Source organism: Triturus cristatus, chromosome 10 (genome assembly GCF_964204655.1).
Source record: "Triturus cristatus chromosome 10, aTriCri1.1, whole genome shotgun sequence".
NCBI classification, from domain to species: Eukaryota; Metazoa; Chordata; class Amphibia; order Caudata; family Salamandridae; genus Triturus; species Triturus cristatus.
Window position 1 is genome coordinate 1,096,272,680 of NC_140593.1, and position 23,859 is coordinate 1,096,296,538.

Here is a 23,859-nt window from a genome sequence, read left to right on the forward strand (position 1 = left end):
AGGTAAGATCTGCTCTGGAGAAGAGGATAGTGGATGTAAACCCTCTCAATGGCACCAGATGCAGAAACGCTTCCAATTGAGGTGGTATATTTTGTTGGTACTGTCCGCCCTAACTTTGGCTAGGACACCACTGCACTCGGAAATGTTTAGGTGGCCGAACTAATAGTATTCAGGAGCCAAGGTGACAAATGCAGGTTTCTGAGGTCTGGTTGTATCTGCCCCTGGTTCTTAGTCAGAAGACCAGGAAACACTGGAAGTCTGATGTGTGGGACCTGCTATAGAAGAAGCAGTTCTGTGTATCAGTGTTGACGTGGCAATGCCAGAGCAATGAGGATCAGTTTGCATGGTTCGATCTTCCTCTTTTTCAGGACTCTTGGAAGAAGAGGAATGGGAGGAAAAGCGTAAGCAAAGATGCCAGACCTTGCATTTGCGGTTCTGGGTACTTGCGAACATGTCCAAGTCTGGTGTGCCCCAGCGCAGGAATATGTTCCTCAGGGTTTGGTGGTGCAGCTCCCATTCGTGATACGATGCTGTAAGCCTGCTTAGTGAGTCTGCAATCGTGTTCTGACATCCTGGAACATGTTCTGCTCTAAGGCAGGATCTGTGATCTATGGCCCATTCCCACAACTTTTGAGCTTCCCTGGAGACATGGTGAGATTTTGTGCTGCCTTGCTTGTTTATATAGTGAATCATCGTGTTATTGTCCGCCCGGACTAGCACGGACGAGTCCCGTATCCTGGAAAAGAAAGCCTAGAGGGCTAGATGCACCACCTTCAGTTCCAGTAAATTTATGTGGGATTGAGTTTAAGCCTGATGCCACTTGCCCCTTACTTGGAGCTCTTGGAGGTAAGCTCCACATCCTTCTAAGGACACATCTGTTGTGATCACTAACGGTGCGGCCTCTAGTTGCAAGGACATCCCGATCGATAGAGGTTTTTTGTCTATCCAGCACTCTAGGGACTTCACCATAGGTGGAGTTACTCTGATGATGTCGTCTAAGGAGCCTACTGACTGTACCCACTGCTTGTCCAGCTCCTCCTGAAATGGGCGCATCCTGAGACAACAGAACGGGATCAGTGGAATGCATGACAACATCATCCCTAGACACGATTTGAAAAGTCAGACTGAAAGAGACTTTCTTCTTTTAATGGAATTTGCTAGAATGAGAAACCGCCATGGACGTTTCTCTGCAAGATATGCTTTTAAACAGGCCATGTCTAACTGGGCTCCTAGGAAGACAATCTTTTTGTGACCGATTCTGATTGGATTTCAGTTGATTGATTGTCAGACCCAATTTCCAGAAAAGAGTTGTGCAGGTCTTTGTGGATCCTCTTGCTCGGACAGAGCCTTGATAAGCCAGTCGTCCAGATACGGGAAGACTTGATGTTGCTGTGGTCTGAGAAATGCTCTGACCGGAGCCAGGCACTTTGTAAAAATCCTGGGCGCAGACTGGAGACCAAATGGGAGCACTCTGAATTGGTAGTGGCATCCGGCTACCACAAATCTCCGGTATTTTCTGTGTTTTGGACGAATAGGTTAATGGAAATATGCATCTTGGAGGGCTAATGTAATGAAATCGTGCTGGTTTAGGAGCTTCCGTACCTCTTGTAGTCATCATTCTGAAAAGATTGTTTTTTCAAATACAGGTTGAGGTTTTGGAGGTCCAAAATTGGTTGACACTGCTTTAACCTCTGATTAAGCAGAAACCTGTGCCTCTGCTTGAAAATGGGATCTTCTCTATTGCCCATTTGTACAGCATGTTCTTGACCTCTTGCTGAAGAGTCTTGAAATGCTTGTGGTGGGAGGCTTGGAGGGGTTGTAGGCGGTTTTTGGATAAATTCTAGAGTGTGTCCAAATTGTACTAGGTGCAGAACCCACTGGTCTGTAGTAATGGTTTGCCACTGGTGGAGGAAGTAGGTAATGTTGCCTCCCAGGGGGGCAGGATGAGACTAAAATGATTGAGTGGAGTCTGGGGAAATGAGTTGGAGCCGGAGCCTGAGGTATATCATTGTCAGCGGCTAGTATCTTTGCCAGCCTGTGATGTCTGTACTCCATTCACAATGACATAGGATGTCTGAGGTGGCTGTCTTTGCTGGAATTGAGATCGGTATGACTGGGAAGAATATGCCAGATAACAGAATTGTTGATACACTCCTCTGTAGGATGGCCGGCCTCTTCTCTTTGACCCTCGAAAAGTAGCTTTCCTGAACTGCAGCGTCGCCAAAGACTTGGCAGTATCAGTGTACGCCTAGATGGTTTTTAGGGCTATCGCCAAGGAGTTAGCTGCCTTTACTGTTAGAGCCAACATTGCTGAGAATCTTTTTCCAATGGAATCTAGACGTCTGCCCTCTCTGTCTGGAGGGCCAGAGAGTGGTGCCACAGGATTTTTGGAGCAGCCTGCATCACCACCGAGTCCGGTTTTGGGTGCCCTGTGAAGCATGCTGGTGCGTCATCTGTGGTCTTATAGTTTTTATCCAGACGTGGGAGCACCGCTGGCACAGAGGCTGGGTTTTTCATTATTCTAAAACCCTCCTCCCAGATGTAATCAATTATGGGAATAGCTCTGACAGACTTACAAAATGGATCTTTGAAATCATATAAGAAACAGTCAGCTTGCTCGGAGGGCATTGGATTAGCAAACCTTTACACTGTACGCTCCAACAAACTGTGGGGAATCTAGTGGCGGTGGTGTTGGTGAGGCAGGTGAAGACATCCTATAATTGTCCCATTCTGAGGCTGTATCATGAAGTTCTCCCTCTTCATCCAAAGAGACCGGTTCCTGGAAAGGAACAAATTGTGGAGTATTTGGTAGCGAAAGTACGTTAGGAGCATTAATTCATGCTGGCGATGTTACCTGAGGAGGTAGAGTTGTAATAGCCGGCTCGGAAGGTGGGAAGCGCTGCCAAAAGTGTTGTAGCATAAATTGTAGATCAGATAGAAATGCAGAGGGCATTGTGACCATTTCTACGTGATACTGCTGATGTTGTTCAGATTGGGTGAAATAATCTTGACTATAGTATTGCTGGTCATCATCATTTTCATAATCATCCGGTTGGCACTTGACGTGCAACTCCGACGGGCTATATGCGTCCCCAAAAGGACCTTCCTCCACCTCAGAATCTCCCTCCTCTAAAAGAGGAGTGGTTAAGAGAGGTGTCATTTTACTGGGTGAGGTGTGTTCTGGTATAATTTCCGTTTCCGGTGCCTTTTTTTGCGAAATAAGCTTTGCAGACATAAGCTTCGGCAACGATTGCGTCAACGGTTGTGTATCCAACAATGTCTTCCCTTCCATTACTTTTAATTTAATTTCCGTAGGTGATGTCGACAATGATGACTCCGTCGACGGAAGAGACCTTGTTGGCACTTGCGGTGTCGTCGACGGTAAAGACTTTGTTGACGCCGGTGACTGTACCTTCGTCTATGGCAACGTATCCGTCGACCGTGGCACGCTAGACAACGGCGATGACCTCGCCGATCGCTGCAGCCTCAGACTTTTCGGTCGACTTTACCGTCGATGATGGTGATGACGACGATGACCTGATTGACAATATTTTCCTCGATGAAGGTGTCGTCATCAACTTCAATTGACCCTACGAGTGCTTCGCCGACCATGTGTCCACCTCTTTAGATGTGTTAAAGAAATGGTTGACGAAATCGGACCTTGTCTTGCCGATATCAAGGATGTCGCCCAAGATGAGAGCCGTAGAACAAGTCGTCGATGTGCCTCAAGTGTAGCCTCTAGTCGTCGACAAAGCTGGAATATTATCCCTCACTGACTGGGAACTCCCTGAAGGTATGTCAGAAGTAAGGTTTTTTGAAGGTCAGTTTAAGCTCCGCAGGAGGTGTTTTTGGTTCAGAAACAGGCTTTGATGTCCGTCTTTTTCTCGAGAACCTTTGCGCTCAGAGGAAGATTCGTGAGAGGACTTTTTTGTCGCATTTTCTGGCAGGCTCTTTATCAGATTGTGATGAATCCCTTACCCTCTTTCCAGAGATTTTTTTTTTAGGTAGACTGGTCACTCTCGGAGTCTGACACGGGTCAGATCTGATTTTCTCATTTCTGGAGCCAGATGAAAAGACGTTCTTCCCGGTCTCTGAGGGTTTTATTTGAAAAATCTTGCAGTCCGACACCTTGAGATGGGTACAGGCAGTAAATGCAGTTTTTGTGAGGGTCATCAAAGTACAGCCTTTTTTCCAGCAAGTGGCACATTCTCTGAATAGAGCCTGCTTAGGCTTATCAGACATAGTTCAGTCAGATTTGAAGACCCACCAATAGATACAGGAAGATTAACTCTAACAAATATGATTATATAAACGTACTTTCATGTGGAAAGAAGTTCAAAATATCCTTCAAATGAGAAAGCTGAGCAGAGCTCAGAGGAGACTCCCTTAGTCTGAGGTTCTGAGCTTCCCTCAGGAGTGTTCTAGAGGGTGGTTGATGCTGATTGGTTGGAGCCTCACTTTGGTTCCTTTTTTAATAATGACTAAGATAGGTTATTAAACTAAGAGGCCTAGGCCTTTCTAGTTTATACCCATCGGTGAACTATGACTAATTTTAAGTCAAATACTACTACTATTTTAAGTACCGGGAACTCCCATCAGGATGACAGGAAAAGATTCAAGCATACTGGAGTAAGCTCCTTACCTGTCTTGTCAGACAACAGATGAGGTGAAGCCGAAGTTTGTTTTGACTTCTTCTTCGACTGTCCAGAGGACCTTGAGTGCAAAGAAGAGGACTTGGGGCTCGTGGAGCGGTCCCGCAACCTTCTCTTCCTCAATTGGGACAGTGAACTCCTAGGAGTCACGCTGAACGGTGTCGACTGCCAGGCCGCAAGAAGATTCATGGACCGCTCCCACAAGGCCTTCGGCGCCATGGCCTGGCAGTCCGAGCATGACTGAATTGTGGTCGTGCTCAAGACATCACACTCAAACGAGATAGGGATCCGTTACCGACATGGCGCGATGACAGGTGCCACACAGCTTGAAACCTATCCGTCTAGATGTCATCCTCGACACTAAAGAACAATCTTCTCCGGATCAGCGCTTAACTAGCACATAAAAAATAAAAGAACTGATGTCCGCGCACCTGGGTGGCACCTATATAGGTGACCGTGACATCACAACCGACGCCAACTAGGCCAGCGACGTCATGCGGAGCTGAACAGAGCCACCAGAAGGCACGCAGGGGTATTGCTCACGCAAAACTTGACGGATCCAGTTTGATGTCTGTGAAATTCAAAAGTATGGAATCTGCAGCTAGAAGTCTGGAAGAGATCCGGAGTTTGGAGTCTTTAAGTAATGGGCAATTTGCTTATTTGAAACAAGAAACGTGTGGATGGTGGTAGCTTGGATGGGAAACAGAGAGGGCTGTGTCAAAACCTAAGCATATACAACCTGTATTTTAAAGATTTAAGTTACATCTCATTAGCATTAAGACAACATTTTCAAAAATTCAGTGATGACAATCCCGGTACAAAGAATTTATTTGAACCCTACAACAAACACAAACTGTCTTTTAAGTCATTTATTTTTACACAAAATAAAATGTTTTAGAATGCATGATATTTGCGTTCGATACTTTTTTCCTAGAAAAAAAAAACAGCATAGGTTTGATACTTCCATTCTTGAATCATACTGGAAACAAGTGATCTGTAAGATTTTCATGTGCAGACTTATTTGACCTAACTCGTGCTTTTTTAAGCTGTATTTCCTTTACTATTTTGCCACTTATTTTAGTATACGTAAAATGTTAAAGGAAATAAGACTGAAAAATAAATATTGTATTATTTATGAAACCACATTTTCGGTGTATCCCTTTTACTATTTTACTAATATCAATGTATGTGCAACTTAGCTTGAAAACTATTTCAGCTTCTTTTAGTAAAAACCTAGCTTCTTGCACTCCAACACTCCCAAACTTAAAAAGTGATTCAATGTACATTAAGTGTGTGGGTGAAACAAAGATTAGGATTGAGTGTTTATATAGAGCTGGTTTGACGACGTACACTTTTGTAGGGTTATTTATTTCATTGTGGCTTGTTTAATTATGAGCAATAATTACAATCTGAGCCTTTATCTACATTCAACATGTGCCCTTTTTTATGGAAGTTTAGATGAAAAATCAGGTGACAAACAGGTTAAAATCTAGCAGAAAGAATGGAGGAATCCCAGCCGACAAACTTTACCAAACGCTCCTTGAAGCTTGTATTCCGAGCAGTGGCAGCAATAGAATGGGCAATGATTGGTATTCCAACATTCCTGGTTTGTGCTAGTCTACGCCCTCAATTAGCTCTATGTTGGCTGGTCAGGAACCTATTTGGCACAGGGATGACAGAAAATAACTTACCAAACTTTTCGACACATCCCACTGTGATAGAGCTCAAATTATTCATTTTTGTGAACCAGCTGTAGTCCAATATCTTAAATTAAAGGTAAAAGTCCAGGGTTTCGGCTAAGTTGTGCGTCATCTCTTAAAATGAAATACTGCACTTGAACCCAAGACTAAATCGGACACAAAAAAAAAAAAGAAAAAAAAAAAATCACCATTCTCCTTTCTAAGGGTTTGCCAACTGCACTGCGACCAGTTCTTCTGCCTACAATTCTGGTATAAATATTAGAGATCCAACTTCTGTAGCCATTGCTTAACAGAATGCATCGAGTCTTGGCAGCTGCATAGAAAGAACTTGCCAGACTAGAATCCTGAATTGGTCTTTTGAGTTATCATTTATCTCTAATTCATGCAGCTCCTTGGAAGAAAACAGCATGTCTCTCAATCCAGTTCAATAGGACTACTGTCATCTGGGCCATCATCAACATCATCTTCATCTCCAGCTCCCATCAAGCTATTCAATAGGTTCCCTACAAGACAAAATAGTTGTGTTAAAATCCACAATCTTAGAATACCCCGGCCTCCTAGAAAAAACCCAGCACATATGCATAGCTTTCTATTTCAAAAACAAATAATATAAGAGCAGCGAAAAATAATCTTTGCGTTTGCTTGCTTTTCCTTTTGGTCTCTCAGACTATTTTATTGCATATACATAACTAAAGAAAATAATAATGGACAGTTAGTGTTAGTTTTGGATCTGCATGGACAGATATAAATATCAATAGTTACATAAGGGCATTACTCGTGCTACTATGTATTTCTGCGTATGCCTACTGCAATCCTTTGCCATGACTTATTACAGATTGTAAGAATGGCAGAAAGACTTCAAAAATTGAGGCATCTAATATTACATTTACGGACATTTTTTGAATGTTTACAGATCTCAGAGGGCAATCATATATTTATACCAGGGATCCTAATCCTACAATGTGAAGGTTAAAAGCTGCACATGTGGTAGGTGAAGGAGAACAACCCCAAATGTTCCAGCATATGTTGATTAATAATGGATCCCTTAGTTAAATTCCCTAAAACCTCGGCTATTCTTGAAGTATTTACAAGCAGAAAATGTAGGGTGCAGGGCATAAGGTGATTCATACAAAAGCTAACTTTGTGAAGACAGTCAAGCAGGTCGTGATTGTTCACATGGGTGGCTTGTCGCTTTAGGACTGTGATCTGTGATCTGGACGTTGTTGAGAAAGCTAAAGCATGCTAGCTCAAAGGAGAAAAATCTCAGCCATTGATAGCATCAAATATGTGTTAAGCATTGGAGCATTGCACAGCCTACCTGGGGGTCTATTGTGCTAATTGTATCGTTATGTTATCTGTCACAGAAGAAAAAAGAGATTCAGTTTACTGAAGGTTGTCGGCGGCAGGTCAACTAGCTATCTTCATGACATTTTGAAACTCCCTGGAAAAGGGACCAAAAGGAGTCCCAAAAAATGTTACACTAACTACATATTACACTGGGCAAGTGCAGCAGTTGAGATCGACCACGTAAAGCAGAACACAAGTGTGTGCTTTCAATAAATGAAAGATTTAAAAAAACAAAAAAACACTCAAGGCTAAATGGGGTATTTCTCCACACGTTTATTACATGCTCACAAAATAATTTTGGGAACAGCCAGAAGTGCACCAAAATTCTGAACAACATAAGAAAGCTGGGATGTAGAAAACAAGTGAACAATAGTACTGTGAATGTCAAACTTTATGCATTAGGTTTTGGAGGAATTATGCTCCTCTTTCAAGAACTTTAGTTAAAAAAGCACCACTGCCAAGGTGCTCAATCTCTGGGTTTTTCAATGCTCCAACCCCAGAAGAGCTTCCGCAGCGCACATGTAAAGCACTATTGTCAAGTCTGTTTTCACAGTGCCTCCATATGTAAAGCATCACAGCCAAGCTAATATTAATTAAGTGCATACAGCATTGAAGCTGGACAATTTCCACAATGTCCTAGTACATATGGTTGCAAAGAAAGATGCAAATTCACAATGCATAAGTATGTAAAGCACAATTGCAAGCTAGTATTAATTATAAAATCCCTGCTCCCAAGCCACTATCCGCAGGTCCTATATCACTATCACCAGGCCATTATTCACAATGCTCCAGAATGTCAAACACTATCCACAGGCCAGAATCCCTAATGATCAAGCACGTAAAGCAACCAAGACAGGCCAGTACCCCCTTCAAATACTACTATGTAAGCACAGTTCTATTTGATTTCTTGAAAAAACAACCTCAAAGAAGGCCATTACAGAGAAACTACTTCACCTAAACTGAGACATGGAAATAAAAAGCAGTGACCTACACCTCTGCTGTAGGTCCATTAAACCACGTACCTTTTCAATGAGACTGCACGTCATGAACTGCATGATAGACACAGATCTCTGTAAGTGTATGATTACTGACTAGGTCTAGATCCTGTGATCTGCAGGCTAAACAGGTCTCTGCGGTAGGATTATTGCACTGAAAATGGGTATAGGAACAATCAGCCTGAGGCCTTAAACCTCCAGCACCAAAACCCAATGGTGCGTCCCCCCCCCTCCCCCCCCAATCAGGTCTTCCCTGGTTGAGGTAAGCTTCAAAGAGTATTACAATGTAGATTTAATGCTGTAGTTACGCAAATTATATCAAAACGGCATTCTTGTATTTAATAACTTAATGGAAATCTTCACAAACTACACAACAGCCAACATGTGTTTCGATTTCAAAAACCTCTTTCACAAGGTATTAAGATATGCGTTTATTATTTCACTGGGTGTACCCATAGGATAACATTTAGAAAAAAAACTCGACATACTGCTTTATGAATTTATTTTATGGGTAACCGTAATTAAATAAATGCATATCTTAATGCCTTAATAAAGTGGTTTTTACCTCGAAATACATTAGCTGTTGTGGAATTTGTGAATGTTTTTATTAAGTGGTTAAATAAAAGAATTCCATTTTCAGACAACATATCTGAGGATAGCATTTTTTATGTTGACCTAGACTAAATACTTTTCAAACCTTGCCTCCACCAGGGTAAACGTATTAATGCACTGATCCATCTCACAAGAACTAGAATATGTGACCTACAGATTTCGAATGAAATTCTGTAAAAGGTACATTTATCTCAGTTGGAATCTCACATTTGAAACATACAAAGTGGACTGCTATTCTTTATAGGTTCATTATTTTCTGGTTACTGTTTCTCCATCTCTGCTTCCTCTCAGCGGTCTATAATTTCGAATTTTTTGTTTTAATTGTTTTCCCAATTCATCCTCATTCATTCTTTTACTCAATGTTTTGTTCCATTGGTATAGCTCTAGGCGATTGTGCTCTCTGCCTACTTTCATTCTTTGTGCGTTTTCAGCAGCTTTTCTTCTGAGTTTTACATCCATGGGTTGATATCTTTCCATTGCTCTTTTAGTGGCCTGTTTCCTTTATCATTTTACCTTTTCTTCTGCTTTACTTTTAACTTACCTCGCAAGTGTGGACTTGCATGCCTAGGTAAAGGGACAGCTGCTGCATAAACACCTTCACGAAGAAGCGATTGTTGAGTCACAATCAGTTTTGTATAGAATATGTTGATACAGAAGTGCAAGTGAAGCCCCAAGGGAGCAAAGAGCGGTTACAAGAGCAGTCTAGATAATTAGGCCATAAAATCTCTTTCTGTAGTGTAAAATAACTAAAAACTCATCAAGGATCCGGACTTTGTCTCGTCAGCTGCTCCACTCACATCATCAGTGCTCCCGCTATTGTAGAGGCCCCTTTTCAAGGATAGGGCTCTGATGTTTCAGAGGAGCACGGGCTGTGGGAGAAGTCTTAGTGAGTACCTGCTCTACAGGCTTGCTTTACAAACCATGACAGCAGAGTCTTCTCCCTCCAGCACACCAGGGTACCCCTGGTAACCATCAGCACCAGCACCTACAGAGTATAGTATGGAAAATGTGTAGAAAAAGGGCCAGTCTCTACAAATATGCACCAATAGGCTAAGGCGGAGGAGCGTCGCCCCACCACATTTCGAGCAGTGGATAAAAGAAAGTTAAAATAACTCTAGGTTACGATGATTTTATTTTTCTGGTTTATGGGGCTTGGCTGTGTCACAGCAAGAAAGGGGAGGAGTGGTGAGGACTTAAGTGGGCAGGACTGCTTGGCCGGCTGTCTTGGCCCAGCCAAACAGTCAGGCACACTTTGCATGTTTCCCACCGGGCTGTAATGCACAGCCTGGTGGAGCAACATACACAGGCTCCCATTGCCGGTCTGAGCGGCGAACCACAGCACTCAGAAAAATCACACCGCTGCATTGCAGCGTTGTGATTGGCTGGGGGAGTCCGTTTGTTCTTCCTGCTTCAAGCGAGGGTCAAAGTCACAGTCTGGGCACAAGGTCACTCATTTCTTTTTTCCCCAGCGCCTCACCCCCACCTCCACTGTGATACTTGGTGGCACTGGTTGGAAGACCAACCAAAAACACTACTATAATAGAAATATTAAATATTTAAAACCCTCAAACACCTCATGAAAATAACCAAAATGCATACATATGTCATGGGATCAGGTTTATTTTTTAAATGACTTAATTTTTTTTAGGTGCTTTTGTTTTCACCAAAATTATGTGCACAATTTACTTAGCTATAGGGGAATTCAGACAGCTCTCCTCATCCATTGCTCTGTTAGATCATTCAAATTTTTTCGCCACCCACTATAGAATACAGCATGAAGCAATGGTACAGCCCACTTCAGCCACTGGCTCACTTTACTGGGAGTTATTACATTCTGCTCTTTAGAAAGAAGCACATTCGCACAAAAAGTAGTTCCTTTCAGTACTAGGGAGCAGTGGGACAATGGGTGCTTTCTGAGAACAAAATATTAGCTTTTTACCAATTTCTTTTCCTTCAATATTGGCGAGCCCCTGGTAGCTTCCAGAAAAACGTTTTATAAAATCCATAGCAACACATAAATGGACAAAGCCAAAATACTACCAGCAAACGTCAGACCGACTGAATTTGCCAATGCTTGTTTCAGTGTACTCACTGAATACTAAATATGAAACAAAATACCATCCTTTGTTGGAGTGCAGACACTCAAAAACACAGAGTCAAACCTGGAAAGGAATAGGTTAATTCCCCTGTAAGCATCTGTAAGTCCTGTAGAGTCACATGCTCCGCACACTTCCAGCATCTAGTATTGGGTCTGAATGTGTGCACGTTTATTTCTTTGAAGAAGTCTTGAGTTACAAGACAAAGTGACTCCTCCTCTTGGTGATAATGCACAAGGGCATCAAATCCATTGTTAGATCAATAAAGAGATGTCCACGCAAATGAAATAGTGTAAAGGAACTTGCAAGAAACTGGCTCTATCTATACTGCACCAAAGTGAGGTACAGTGTGTATAGAGTCCAAGAGTCTTCAGAGGTTTGGCAGAGGTTAAAGTTAGACAGAACCTTACTCTCTAATGTGGTAGCTTGGTCGAGCAGTAAGGCAGTATCAGAGGACAGTGTAAAGCATTTGATTTACACATTCAGTCAGCAAATGGTCTCACACACTCAAGAACTGAACTGTAGGCCAATTGTTTGTATTAAAAAAATATACTGTTTTATTTTAGAACCACAGGGTTGCATAAAATACTTTCTCAAAATAAGATGCTGCTGTTGAATACTTTCAATGAACAAAATAGACTTTGAATGCAATACGGTACAGTGGTTGCAATAGGCAACACAATACTTTGCATATCTAGAATATTGAGCTCAATGGGATTTTTAAGTAGTAAACTACAATTGTTGTCCATGTCTAGGAGGTGTTCCGCCAGCAGATGGAAGCTGCGACGTATTGCCCAACGCCAAGTCATCTGAAATAGGCATGATAACTGTGCAGTGTGTGTGTCCCTGTTTTTGTAAATAGTACATGGTTGTCATGTTGTCCATCCAGACCAAGTCAACCTTGCCTGCCAGGTGAGTCAGAAATGCTTTCAATGCTAGGTGAACAACTTGAAGCTTGAGGTACTTGGTGTGAGGAGCCTTGTGATTGGTATCCTAGAGACCCTGAACTGTGAGATTCTGAAGGTGAGCACCCCATCCTGCAAGGGGTGCTTCCGCTGCGAGAATGATCTGGGGAACAGGGTCGAGAAATGGCCACCCCTTTGATAGGTTGTGTGTGTTCCACAACCACAGAGAGCGATGAGTGCGGCAAGCACCAACACTACATCTTGTAGCTGACCCTGTGATTGAGACCAATGATGTGCCAGACAGACATTCTTGTAGCTGTTGCATATGCATTCGAGCATGTGGTACTACTGCGATGCAAGATGCCTTCATTCCTAAGAATCTCATAACTGTTTTGACTGTTGTGTTGGGTTGAAACTACTATAGTAGTGTTTGGATATTTGGAATCCTGGCCACTTTTGGGTATGCTAAACCCAACTGTGTTGCTGAAGCAGTGGGATCACTTCATGAAGAGTGACAAAATGGAAGTGTTCTGATAGCATGCAATGATTTAAGAGCCTGAGATCTAAGATAGGCCGTAGTGAGCAGTCTTTTCTAGGTATTAGAAAGTACAAGGAGTACACTCCTGTACCTTGATGTTGAACAGGGATGGGCTTTATGGCTCCTTTGAGGAAAAGGCCCTCCACTTCCTATTTGAGCAGGGTTTGATGTGGTATGGAGGGATTTTGTCTGGGATGTGGAATGTTTGGAGGTGTAGTTATGAGCTCCAAACAATAACCATGTTAGATAATGTCCAAAACCCATTGATCTGACGTTACGGTTTTCCAAGCAAGGAAGACATTTTGGAGTCGTCCCCCGACATGTGTTAAGTGGTCGGGGGAAATAAGAAGAGTCACTGCTAGGAGGTGGAGGGAGCAGAGCTTGTTGAGGCACCCCTACCTCTATCTTTTGAATGATTCCCTCTATATGTGCCCCTGTAGTATCCACTTGAGGGGGAGGTTTGTTGTTGCCTATAGGAGGAACCAGAGGCATCAGGTGGTGCTTTGGCACCCTGAAAGGACCCACCCGAAGCAGGGGTTTGTAGCTCCCACATTTGATTTAGCTACTTCGGTGTCCTTCATTTTTCCTAATGCTTGGGCCACCTGGGGACCAAATAGATGCTCTTTATCAAAAGGCAGATTTTATAATGTTTGTTGCACCTCTGGCTTGAAGCGAGATACAGGTAGCCAAGCATGTCAACGCAATAATACACTTGTGTTGACTCCTCTGGCTGCTGCATCCATTGAGTCTAAGGCACATTTAAAGGAATTATTAGAGATGACATTTCCCTCATTTACAATCTCATGTCACTTTTTTTTTTTATACTCCTCAGGGAAATGTTGGAGGAGTGCCTCTATTTCATCCCAATGTGCCCTGTTGTATCTTGCTGGAAAGGCTCGAGTTTTAAAGATCCGCCAAAAACTGGATGCTTGTGCTGGCACCCGCTTCCCTAAAGCATCAATAAGTTTGGATTCCTTATCATGTGGAGGAGCATCTGCTGAGGATCAAGAATAGGATATTTTACGGGCATTAGATACAACTAATGTGTCTTTATTTATTTGAAAAGTTTTATAAAGCCCGAACATGACCTATCAGAGTGCTGTACAAGCTATTCCGGAGCTATCAAGATCATCCTGGAATTGGTCCTGTAAAACTTAATGATCACTGTGGGAATCAACGGAATTGGCGGAAAGGCGTACAGTAATGTGAGACCAATTTATAAAAAGGGCATTGCCCCAAGATCCTGGTTGGGGAAACCTGGATGCGAAGACGGTGCATTTTGCGTTCACAGAGTCTGCAAACAGGTCGATGTCTGGTGTTCCCCAGTTTCGGCAGATGCTTTGAATGACATCAGTCGTTAAGCGACCAGTCGTGAGCTTTTACGTACTCTGCTGAAGACGTCCGCCTGGACGTTGAGAGTCCCCCGGAGATGCAGTGCCAGAATGTTCCAGTCTCTTTTAAGAAGCCACTTCCAGATGCTTTGAGACTCGAGAGAAAGAGGCCTCGATCGGGTACCTCCCTGTTTAAGTAATGCGTCGTGTTGTCCGTTTGGATCAGAAGGTACTGAGATTGAAGTGATGGGTACAATAATTTGAGAGCCAAGTGCACTGCTCTCAACTCTAAGAGATTGATATGGTACGTTTGTTCTGTCCCTGACCACAGTCCTTGAACTTTAAGAACCCGCATGTGAGCACCCCATCCTTGGAGGGAAGCATCTGTGACTATAGTTTGTGCAGAAGGGTCCAGGTGAAAAGGAACTGCTTTCATCAGATTGGATCTCTTCATCCACCATTTGATGGAATCTTTGGCCGATTGTGAGAGAAGTAGCTGATCCTCCCAGCGCCCTGACACTTGCATCCATTGATCTTCCAGAGATTGCTGCAACGGACGCATGTGCAGCCTGGCATTAGGTACGATGAAGATGCATGATGCCATTGATCACAGCAGTAATGACTCCTGCCTGACTAAGATACTGCGCGAGAAGAAGGTTGCGGCATTTCTCTTGAATTGAGGATAACCTCTCCTCCGAAGGACAAACGCTTGCTTCTGCAGTATCCAGTAAGGCACCCAGATAGTGGATCTTCTGAGATGGGTTGAAGATTGATTTCTTGTAGTTTACATGAAGGCCCAATCTGTTTAGTAGTTGCAGACAGTACAAGAGATGACTCTGAAGCAGAGCAGGTGACGAGCTCTTCAGAAGCCAGTCGTCAAGATAGGGGTATATGAATATCCTTTGCTTGCGAAGAAAAGCCGCCCCATACTGCCATGCACTTGGAAACGTTCGGGGGGCTGATTTGAGCCAGAACGGGAGAACTTTGAACTGAAAGTGTTGGGCAGACATTTGGAATTGTAGAAATTTGCGATGTGTTATGGACATTGGAATATGAAAGTATGCGTCCTGCAAGTTTATTGCACACATCCAATCTCCCTGATGAAGCCGAGTGAATATTTGATGTAAAGCAAACATTCGAAACTTCCCTTTGCGTATGTACTTGTTCAGCAGCCTTAAGTTGAGTATTGGTCTGTATTCTCTGGTAGGACCTCTTTTCTGAACCAGAAAATAGCGAGAATAAATCCCTTGCTTTCTTTAGAAACCTTTTCTATGGCATGTTTTTGCAAGAGCACGTTTACTTCTGCTTGTAACAAGTGGTGTCTTTAAAGAGGCCTTTGCTGTGGAGGAAATGATGGAGGTGGGGATTTGAACCTGAGCAGATAGCCAGCCATTCTGAACAATATTCAGATCCCACTTGTCCTTTGTTAACTTCTCCCACTCCTCCAGGTGTAACATAACACTTCCTCCCACCGGAGTGGTCAACGGGCATGGAGGAAGCATTGTTTTACTGATGGGTGTGGAACATTAGATTGCTGTTTTGTAGATTCCCTCGTCTAGGTCTTCTTTGTTGGTAATGGGACCTGGATTGACCTTGACCCTGATTTTGCATGTTCCAATGAGGGGTTTGAACCCTCTGTTGAGAGGAGCGTCGATCATAGGGACGAAATCTACACCTAAACTCTTTCCGCTTTTCTAAGCCAACAGCTTTCAGAGTGTCCAAGTCGTTCTTCATCTTGGACATTTCGTCATCCGCATGGGAACCGAACAGAGAGGATCCGTTGAATGGGAGGTTCGTGATCCTTCTTTGTGCATCAGGTTTTAGCCCCGTAAGCTGAAGCCATGCCGATCTCCTTGAGCAGGTGCCGTGAGAGTATCCATGGGCCGCCAAGTCAGATGCATCTGCACTGATAATCTGATTAGCTACCAGTCTGCCTTCTTGTAATATCTCCTGGAAGTCCTGTTGATCTTCTTTTGGCAGCTTGTCTGTAAATCTCGCCAAAGAATCCCAGAGAAATCTATCGTACCGACCCAGCAGGGCGGAAGCACTGGCCACCTTCATCACCGAAGCCGATGTATTGCACATTTGTTGGCCCAGAGAATCCATATTTTTGCTGTCCTTCTCTGGTGGGGCAGTAGAAGAAGACGTAACTGAATGTGCTTTCCTGGCTGCAGCCACTATCACTGAGTCTGGAGGTGGGACTGCGTGAAGAAAAAACGGGTCCTTCTCTGGGGCCTTATATTTCTTGGATATCCGTGTGGGAACTGAATCCACAATGGCTGGGGTAAGGAAGGTCTGCATTGCTGGTTTTAGCAGACCTGGTCCCAAGGGTAGCAGAGGCTTTGCAGAAGAACTGTGGTGTAGAGTTTAAAAAATGACAGACGTTGAAACTGGAGGTGTAAACATAGTGATACTGAGCTTGTTGGCACTCCTGCAGAAGACTTCTTTAAAAGTTACAAGGTCGTCTATTGGGGACACCCTGGACAGGGGTGTAGTGGATAGAGAAGGAGAGTAATCTCTAATGGAAGACCTTGTTGACATAGTTTTTGTTGGAGATCTACGTCTTCTTTTAGGGGTAGGAGAGCAACAAGATCTTAAACGCCCTCTTGATCTTGAACGCCTTTTCACAGGTGATCGAGACATTCCTGGGGACGTACGTGGAAGGGGTCCTCCACAGACTCTGGGTGGCGATAGAGGCTTGGAGAATCCAACGCCTGGAACTCTAGGTGTCACTTTCCAGTGTCCAGTGTCGAATACTCTCTAGCTCTCGTGGCGATAAGCTAGGAGACTTTTCTCTTGGAGATCCCTCAGGTGTGACTTGTATAATGTTGATTCCAGGAGAAGATGACACTTCGACGTCGACCGCTGTGTCCTCAACGTCTATCTTGGTTTTTCTGGAGCATCTCCTGAAGTGGCAACAATCCTCTCTCTTGACGTTGAACGCTGCCTCAACGTCGACCCAGATAATGCCACCACCGACGTGGACCGCTGTGGAGACACTTGAAAATGTTTGACTCTGCGAGGATGTTGTCGACGTCTGTCTCCTCGACGGCGACCGTGACCGTCTTCTCGACGTCAAACATCGGCAGGTATGTGGTGCCTTTGAAGTAGACTTCACCGTCGATCGTGCCCTCGCCAGTCTGTGGGTCGGAGAGGGATTTTTCGTCGTCTATCCTCTCGACGCCGACCTTCGAGAAGGATGTGGAGATCTTGACTTCTACCGGTGTCTCGATGTCAACAGATGTTTCGACGTCGACTTAGATCTGTCTTCACTCACATACTTTGAGCCCGAAGCATGCCTCGACGTCGACTTTTTTGTCGACGGTGGTTCTCGTCTCTGCGACTGCGATCTGTCCCTCGACGTCGTAGGATGACTTACTCATTTTCCTGTCGCTGATCTCGACGCGGATGGCGAGCACTCTGGAAACTGCTTTCTTCTGGAAGCTGGAGAAGCAGATCAACAATTTCTTTCCATGAGAGGAGGGCTTCTTGGAATGAGACTCAAGGCACTTTTAGTTTTTCCTCTCTCCATTAATGCATGAAGTCTGATCTTTTCTCTGTCACGCAGAGTTCTTTTAGAAAATTGTTGACAGTAGTAACACTTCTGTGGATTGTGTGAGGATGGCAAACACACAATACACACAGAGTGAGGGTCGGATTTCGCCATTTTCTTACCACCGGAAGGACATTTGTTAAACAAAGCTGGCATTTCTAACAAAGATAGTAAAAATGTCAGAAAATAGTGAGAAACTAAATACCAGCCAAGAAAAATGTCAAATAAAGTAGCAGAAAAGCAGAAAAACCAAGCTCAAGCTCCAGGATCCTCTTGGAAGGAGCCGGAAAAAAAAAAATGACCTAAGTGTCACCTGTGGTGCATGATGGGAGCAGGGGGCTCCTGGAGGTCTTAAAGGCATGGTGTCCAGGTTTTCTGAAGCCTTAAAGGCAAGATGCCAGTTTTTTGTTATAAGGTGACGATTATTCATCTATGCAGCCTAAGAACAAATTGCCTGCAATTACCTGTTTTTCTTTATGAAAATAAAGGGCTGTTGTTGAACACTACTGCAGTATTATGTTCTATGTTACATAATTTACATGGGATATTATTTTCTTATAGTAGAAATCCATGTAATTTTGGCATTTCAGTCTATTGGACATATTATAGGCTGCATATTCATATGTGTATACATGTATATATGTATGTTTTGGAAGTACTATGTACTTATGGTTATTAACATACACATATATATGTATTTTTGTATATGCTCCGGGGTCCCGCACATGGGCGGGGATTATTCAGTGCTTAGGACTATTGATGAGTATCCCCTGGAAGAGAACTTCAAATACAGTTGTGCGTCATCAGCATACATATGGTAATGAATGTTAGAGGTGTTCCATGAACAGGTTGAAAAGTGTGGGCGTAAGAACTGAGCCTTGAGGTACTCCAATAGTGAACGGGTTACTAGTTGCAAGGGATTGGTTAACTTTGATTCCTTGGGTGAGGTTCTGTAAGAAAGAGGCAAACCAATTTAAGACCGGGCCTATATTGAAGAAGAGCAATCAGGTTTTCATGTTTGATGGTGTCAAAAGCGGAGGACAGGTCAAGAAGGATCAGAAGACAAGGGACATTTTGATCAAGGGGTCTCAAGGCGTCATCTACAATGTGAGTAAGGAATATGCTACTTACCAGTATGCATCTGTTCTTGGCATGTAGAGCTGCAGAGCCACACACTTAGGATAGTAGATCGCCATCTGGTGTTGGGCTCGGATGCTTGCAGGTTGTTGTTGTCTTCGGAAGAAGTCTTTGGTCACGAGATAGGTGACTCATCCCTTGGACTACAGTGCGCATGGGCATACACTCCATCCTCAGATTGTTTTTTTCCGCCATTGGGTTCGGATGTAACTTTTCCACTCCGGTAGAAAACTTCAAAAACAAGCTTTCGAAGCGAAAAACTTTTACAAAACTACATCGAGGCACCTTCACTCGACATCGAATTCATCGGACCGGTTCCGGACATCGACGTGGGCGATTGGACCTATCCGCGCCATAAGGCCTACGGCTCAAGGAAAGAACGCCGTTTAAAAAATGCCCCCAGTGTGGAGCAAAATTCCCACACAGTGACCATCATAAGGTCTGCAACCTGTGCCTCTCGCCGGATCACAACGAGTCCAGCTGTCCAGCCTGCGCCGCGTTTCGATCCAAAAAGACCATTCGGGATCGAAGAGCTCGACGCCATATCATGGCATACAGACCAGCCCCGGAACCAGAAAACATCTTTGATGAGGGTCCCGATGTCCCGGAAGAAGACTCCGAGGAACTTCAAATTATCTCAGAAGCAGACGACTCAGACGACCCCATTACTCCGGGGCAACGCATGAGTAATACTGTCCCTACCCCAACCCCTCCAAAACCAAAGGCATTGGTCAAGACTTCGCCAGCTGGCCCCAGTCGAGACCGAAAACACCCTTCAGAAGCCCCGCCTTCGGGCTCGGCTCCGAAGAAACACAAGCCTTCCACTGTTCTAGACCTGCTCAACTCCTCACTCCATACTGGTACTGTCCCTCCTCTATGGAAAAGAGCAATGGTCAAAGCTCTATTAAAAAAACCTAGTCTCGACCAATCTAACCCCGCCAACTACCGACCCATCTCCCTTCTACCATGGCTCAGTAAGCTCCTCGAGAAGCATGTCAACTCCGTTCTCACTGACTTCCTGGAAGCCAATAACATACTAGATCTCTCCCAGACCGGCTTCAGGCCCCGTCACGGAACGGAGACGGCATTGATTGCAGTGACGGAGGAGACAAGAAGGATCTTGGACGATGGCGGGTCCACGGCCATCGTCCTACTCGACCTAAGTGCCGCCTTCGACACTGTTAATCATAATATCCTTCTCCATCGGTTAGAAGGAATAGGATTGTCAGGGACTGCACTCAGATGGATGAGATCTTTCCTGACAGATCGATCCTTCAGGGTTTTTGAGAGGGATTTCACTTCTGCCAGTAGACCTCTTAATTGTGGAGTGCCTCAGGGCTCCTCCCTGAGCCCTACCCTTTTTAATGTCTATCTACGCCCCCTAGCTGATGTCGTCCGCCCATTTGGGGTGAAGATCGTTACTTACGCAGACGACACGCAGCTAGTGGTAGCGCTGGACCCCCCCCTTAACTCTTATCACAGTTTACACAAATGCTTGGAAGCAGTTGCTACCTGGATGTCTGGCTCTTGTCTTAAACTTAACGGGGACAAAACAGAGATAATGCTCCTTGGAAATAACATCGCAAAAACCATTGACCCTATCTGGCCTCTCTGTTTAGGGAGTCCCCCGCAACCCAAGGAGCAAATCAAGAGCCTAGGCATCTGGCTTGATCACACTCTTTCCTTTAACCATCAGGCCACCAAGCTCGCTGCCACCTGTTTCGGGCTGATGAGACTGCTTCGTAAAACCCTTCCTCTCCTTCCATTCCACTCGAGACGAATTATGGTTCAAGGATTTATCCTCTCCCGCCTCGACTGTGGAAACGCCTTATATCTTGGAGCACCTCAATCCACACTCAACAAACTCCAGGTCATTCAGAACTGTGCGGCAAGAATTCTCCTGGATATTCCCCGCCGAACCTCAGTAAGAGCCAGACAGAGATCTTCACTGGCTCCCGGTGAGATCCAGAATTGAATTTAAGAGCATGTGCATCGCACACCGCTCTTACTGGGGAACAGGTCCCTCCATCAACTCCCCCCCTTGTGAAAGCCTACCAGCCCACCCGTTCTCTCAGATCTGCGACCTCCCACCTCGCCTCAGTACCACGCATCAGGAAGGCCAAATGCGGAGGCCGCTCGCTCTCCTACAACCTAGCCAGGATCTGGAACTCCCTCCCCTTCCATATCAGGTCTGAACCCAACCTTCTCACCTTCCGGTCGATTCTTAAAACCTGGCTATTCAGCAAAACTTCGGTTTAAAACTTCACCAAGCCCCCCCCTATTCCAGCCTCTCCAGCTCAGCTCAAACTCTTTACAGCGCTGGGACGCCCCTGGGTAGCCAACGCGCTTTACAAATCCTCATTCCATTCCATTCCATTCCACTGGCTCGGGCCCGAGCAAACCACATATCATTGTGCCTTCGGCACCGAAGACACAAGACCTCTCGGCACCGAAACCGGCTCCGGCACCGAAAACACCGAGGCCCATAGACAAGCCGGCACCGAAAGCTCCCAAGCCTAAAGACTCAACTTCGGCACCGATACCTTCTTCGGCGCCGAAATCTTCATCGGCACCGAAACCACCGGCTAAGGACTATAATACACCTCCTAAAGCCAAAGACTCTACCGATCAACCAAAACCTTGATCGGAACCGAAATAAATCGGCGCCAAAGTCTGTTCCTCAAGACCAGGAACTTTTCCACCCAGATCCAACACAAAAAAGGATCTATATTAATCCAAAAACTGGACATGTCACTGCTGTACCTTGTAGGAAACGGAAACCGGATACAACACCTGCCCCAGTTCCTATAAAGAAAAAGGACTCTGCAACATCCCCAATTCCTCCTTCCTCTCCTGTTCCAGCTCCTACCCCACCCCCTCTGCCTACACCACCACTACCTCTACCATCTCCATCACATACACCACCCCCACAGGATGAGGACGACGACCTAGGGGGCGGGGGCGATCCAGGTGATCCGGATGATCTTAATAATCCGTTCACAAACCCAGATACTGTACCATTGGGCGACTGGGCATACCCTCTCCCAGATATGCCTGACCCTACACCATATCCCTCCAAACCATCACCTCCAGATGACCACCTGGGGTTTGGACAACTAGTGCACAGAGCAGCAATTTATCATGGCGGCACCATGCACTCCGATGCACCCGAGGAAGACTTCCTCTTAGACACATTTGAACAGTCTCAAAAGTCAGTTCAAATTTTACCCATGATTAAAGGGGTCATAAAACACGCCACAGAGGTATTTAAAGACCCCGTACGGGCCAGGGTACTTGTTGGACCTGTCAGCCCTAGGGTGGTCTCCCCATCTATTTTTGATCGTGCCTCATTTCTTCCACCCTCATTTTGATGTTGGACTTAGGTCTCCGGGTGCCTTTTCATTGCCAATCAGTGTTAAGGTGCAGGTGCTCCCTTCTCCCAAGATGGCTGCCACAGACCCCTGCTACTGTAGAGTGGTCTTTGTTAGTAGCTGCCAGGAGCTGGCTGGGACCCCACAACAATGTTGCGACACCAGCCCGCCTTTTTTGTCCCATAGGTAGAATGGGGAAGCTCCTGGAATGTGCTGGAACCTTCTAGAAGGGAGGTGTGGTTTTACTTTTGCCGCCTTGGCTAGAGGTCACCTGACCTAGGGCTACTTAAGTGAGGGGGGGGAACTTTTTCTAGTCAGTTGGCCAGTGGGGTAAAGCAGAGCTGGAGAATCCACGCAGGAGTGTAGGCGGTAGGACCTAGCCAGGGACTTATGCCTCTGAGAGTGACAGGATTTAGGTGCTGCCTCTTAAGTGAGTGAGGGATCCTGTGAAACCCACTGATCTTGCCCAGCAGTAGGAGGACCCAGGGAACCTCTGCCCAGCCTGACTAGGAAGGACCTAGTCGCCAATTCATTCCCTACCCCCCAGGAACAGAACCCCCAAGGGCGCCAGAGACATCTGCGCCATTAAGACTTTATAGAACAACTGAGTACTGAAACTGAATGCTGTGACTTCGTGTCAAGACTGAACATCGAAACTACATGCCTAACCGAGTGTGGTATCGCTGAGGATCAACCAGGTCTTAGCGCTGTGACCCCCTGCGCTCCCTGACCTGTCCTGGGATCCCCGGCAGCGTGCTCCGTTGAGCGCGGAGCTCCCGGCTTAATTTGAGCCCCCCCTGTGACGTGGAGGCTGAAGCGCGCTCACCGCTGCGGCCCGGAGGCCGGAAGAGTGCCCCTCATCGTCGCGAGGCCCGAGGAGAAGTCCGGGGCCCCGTCGCTGCCGCTGAGAGGGGTGCGTGAGGCCGTGGCCTGCCCCCGTCGTGGAAGGATCAACTGCGGAGGCCGGAGCTGGGTTAGACGCCTCAAGACGTCGTGATCAAGGTAAGCCGGGAGGCTTGGGAAGGACCCCGGTGCGCCCCCTATCGACCGGGAGCAGCATCGCACCCTGAGACCCTGGTTCCCCCTCCGTGGGAGTCCCCCGTTAACCCAGGACTGTGACCCCTCCGAGGGATTGCCCCCCTGTTCTGCGGACTGTCAAGGAGCGCTGTGCCCCACGAACTGCCCCGGAGTGCGAGAGGCTCGCTCCGTAAGAATCGTTGTGCTCCGTGAACTGCTCCGTTCTGAAGTATCCATTGCTATTGATTACGAGAAGCGTTATGTTCTAATGCTCAGTGCTGAAGTATTCACTGCATGCTGGTTACGAGTGGCGCTATGTTCTAATGCTCTGCTCTGAAGTATGCACTGCGTGCTGGTTACAAGTGGCGCTATGTTCTAATGCTCTGCTCTGAAGGTGTTCGTCAGATTTGTCCCGAGGTGTAAATGTAAATGTAAATGTGCAGGAATTTATATAGCGCAAATCACCAAGCGGTCTCTAAGCGCTTGCTTAGGGAACCCGTCCTGGTATTCCCCTGTGAGATAACCCAGCAGGGTATCTGCAAGGTGAAAGCCAGGCATCCCGCCACGAGGGGCCCTTGTGGAGATTAAGCAAGCTATTGCCCAGA

General features: G+C 45.5%; 1 protein-coding gene across 1 annotated transcript in view; it reads right to left on the bottom strand.

Moving 5' to 3' along the window:
* Positions 1 to 5,462: 5,462 nt before the first annotated feature.
* GET4 (guided entry of tail-anchored proteins factor 4) overlaps positions 5,463 to 23,859 on the bottom strand; it is a 166,892-nt gene continuing 148,495 nt past the window's right edge. Inside the window, exon 9 of the mRNA XM_085629303.1 lies at positions 5,463 to 6,855. Within this exon, the coding sequence (XP_085485429.1) occupies positions 6,767 to 6,855 (89 nt within the window). The 3' untranslated portion in view covers positions 5,463 to 6,766. The remainder of the gene's footprint in view (positions 6,856 to 23,859) is intronic.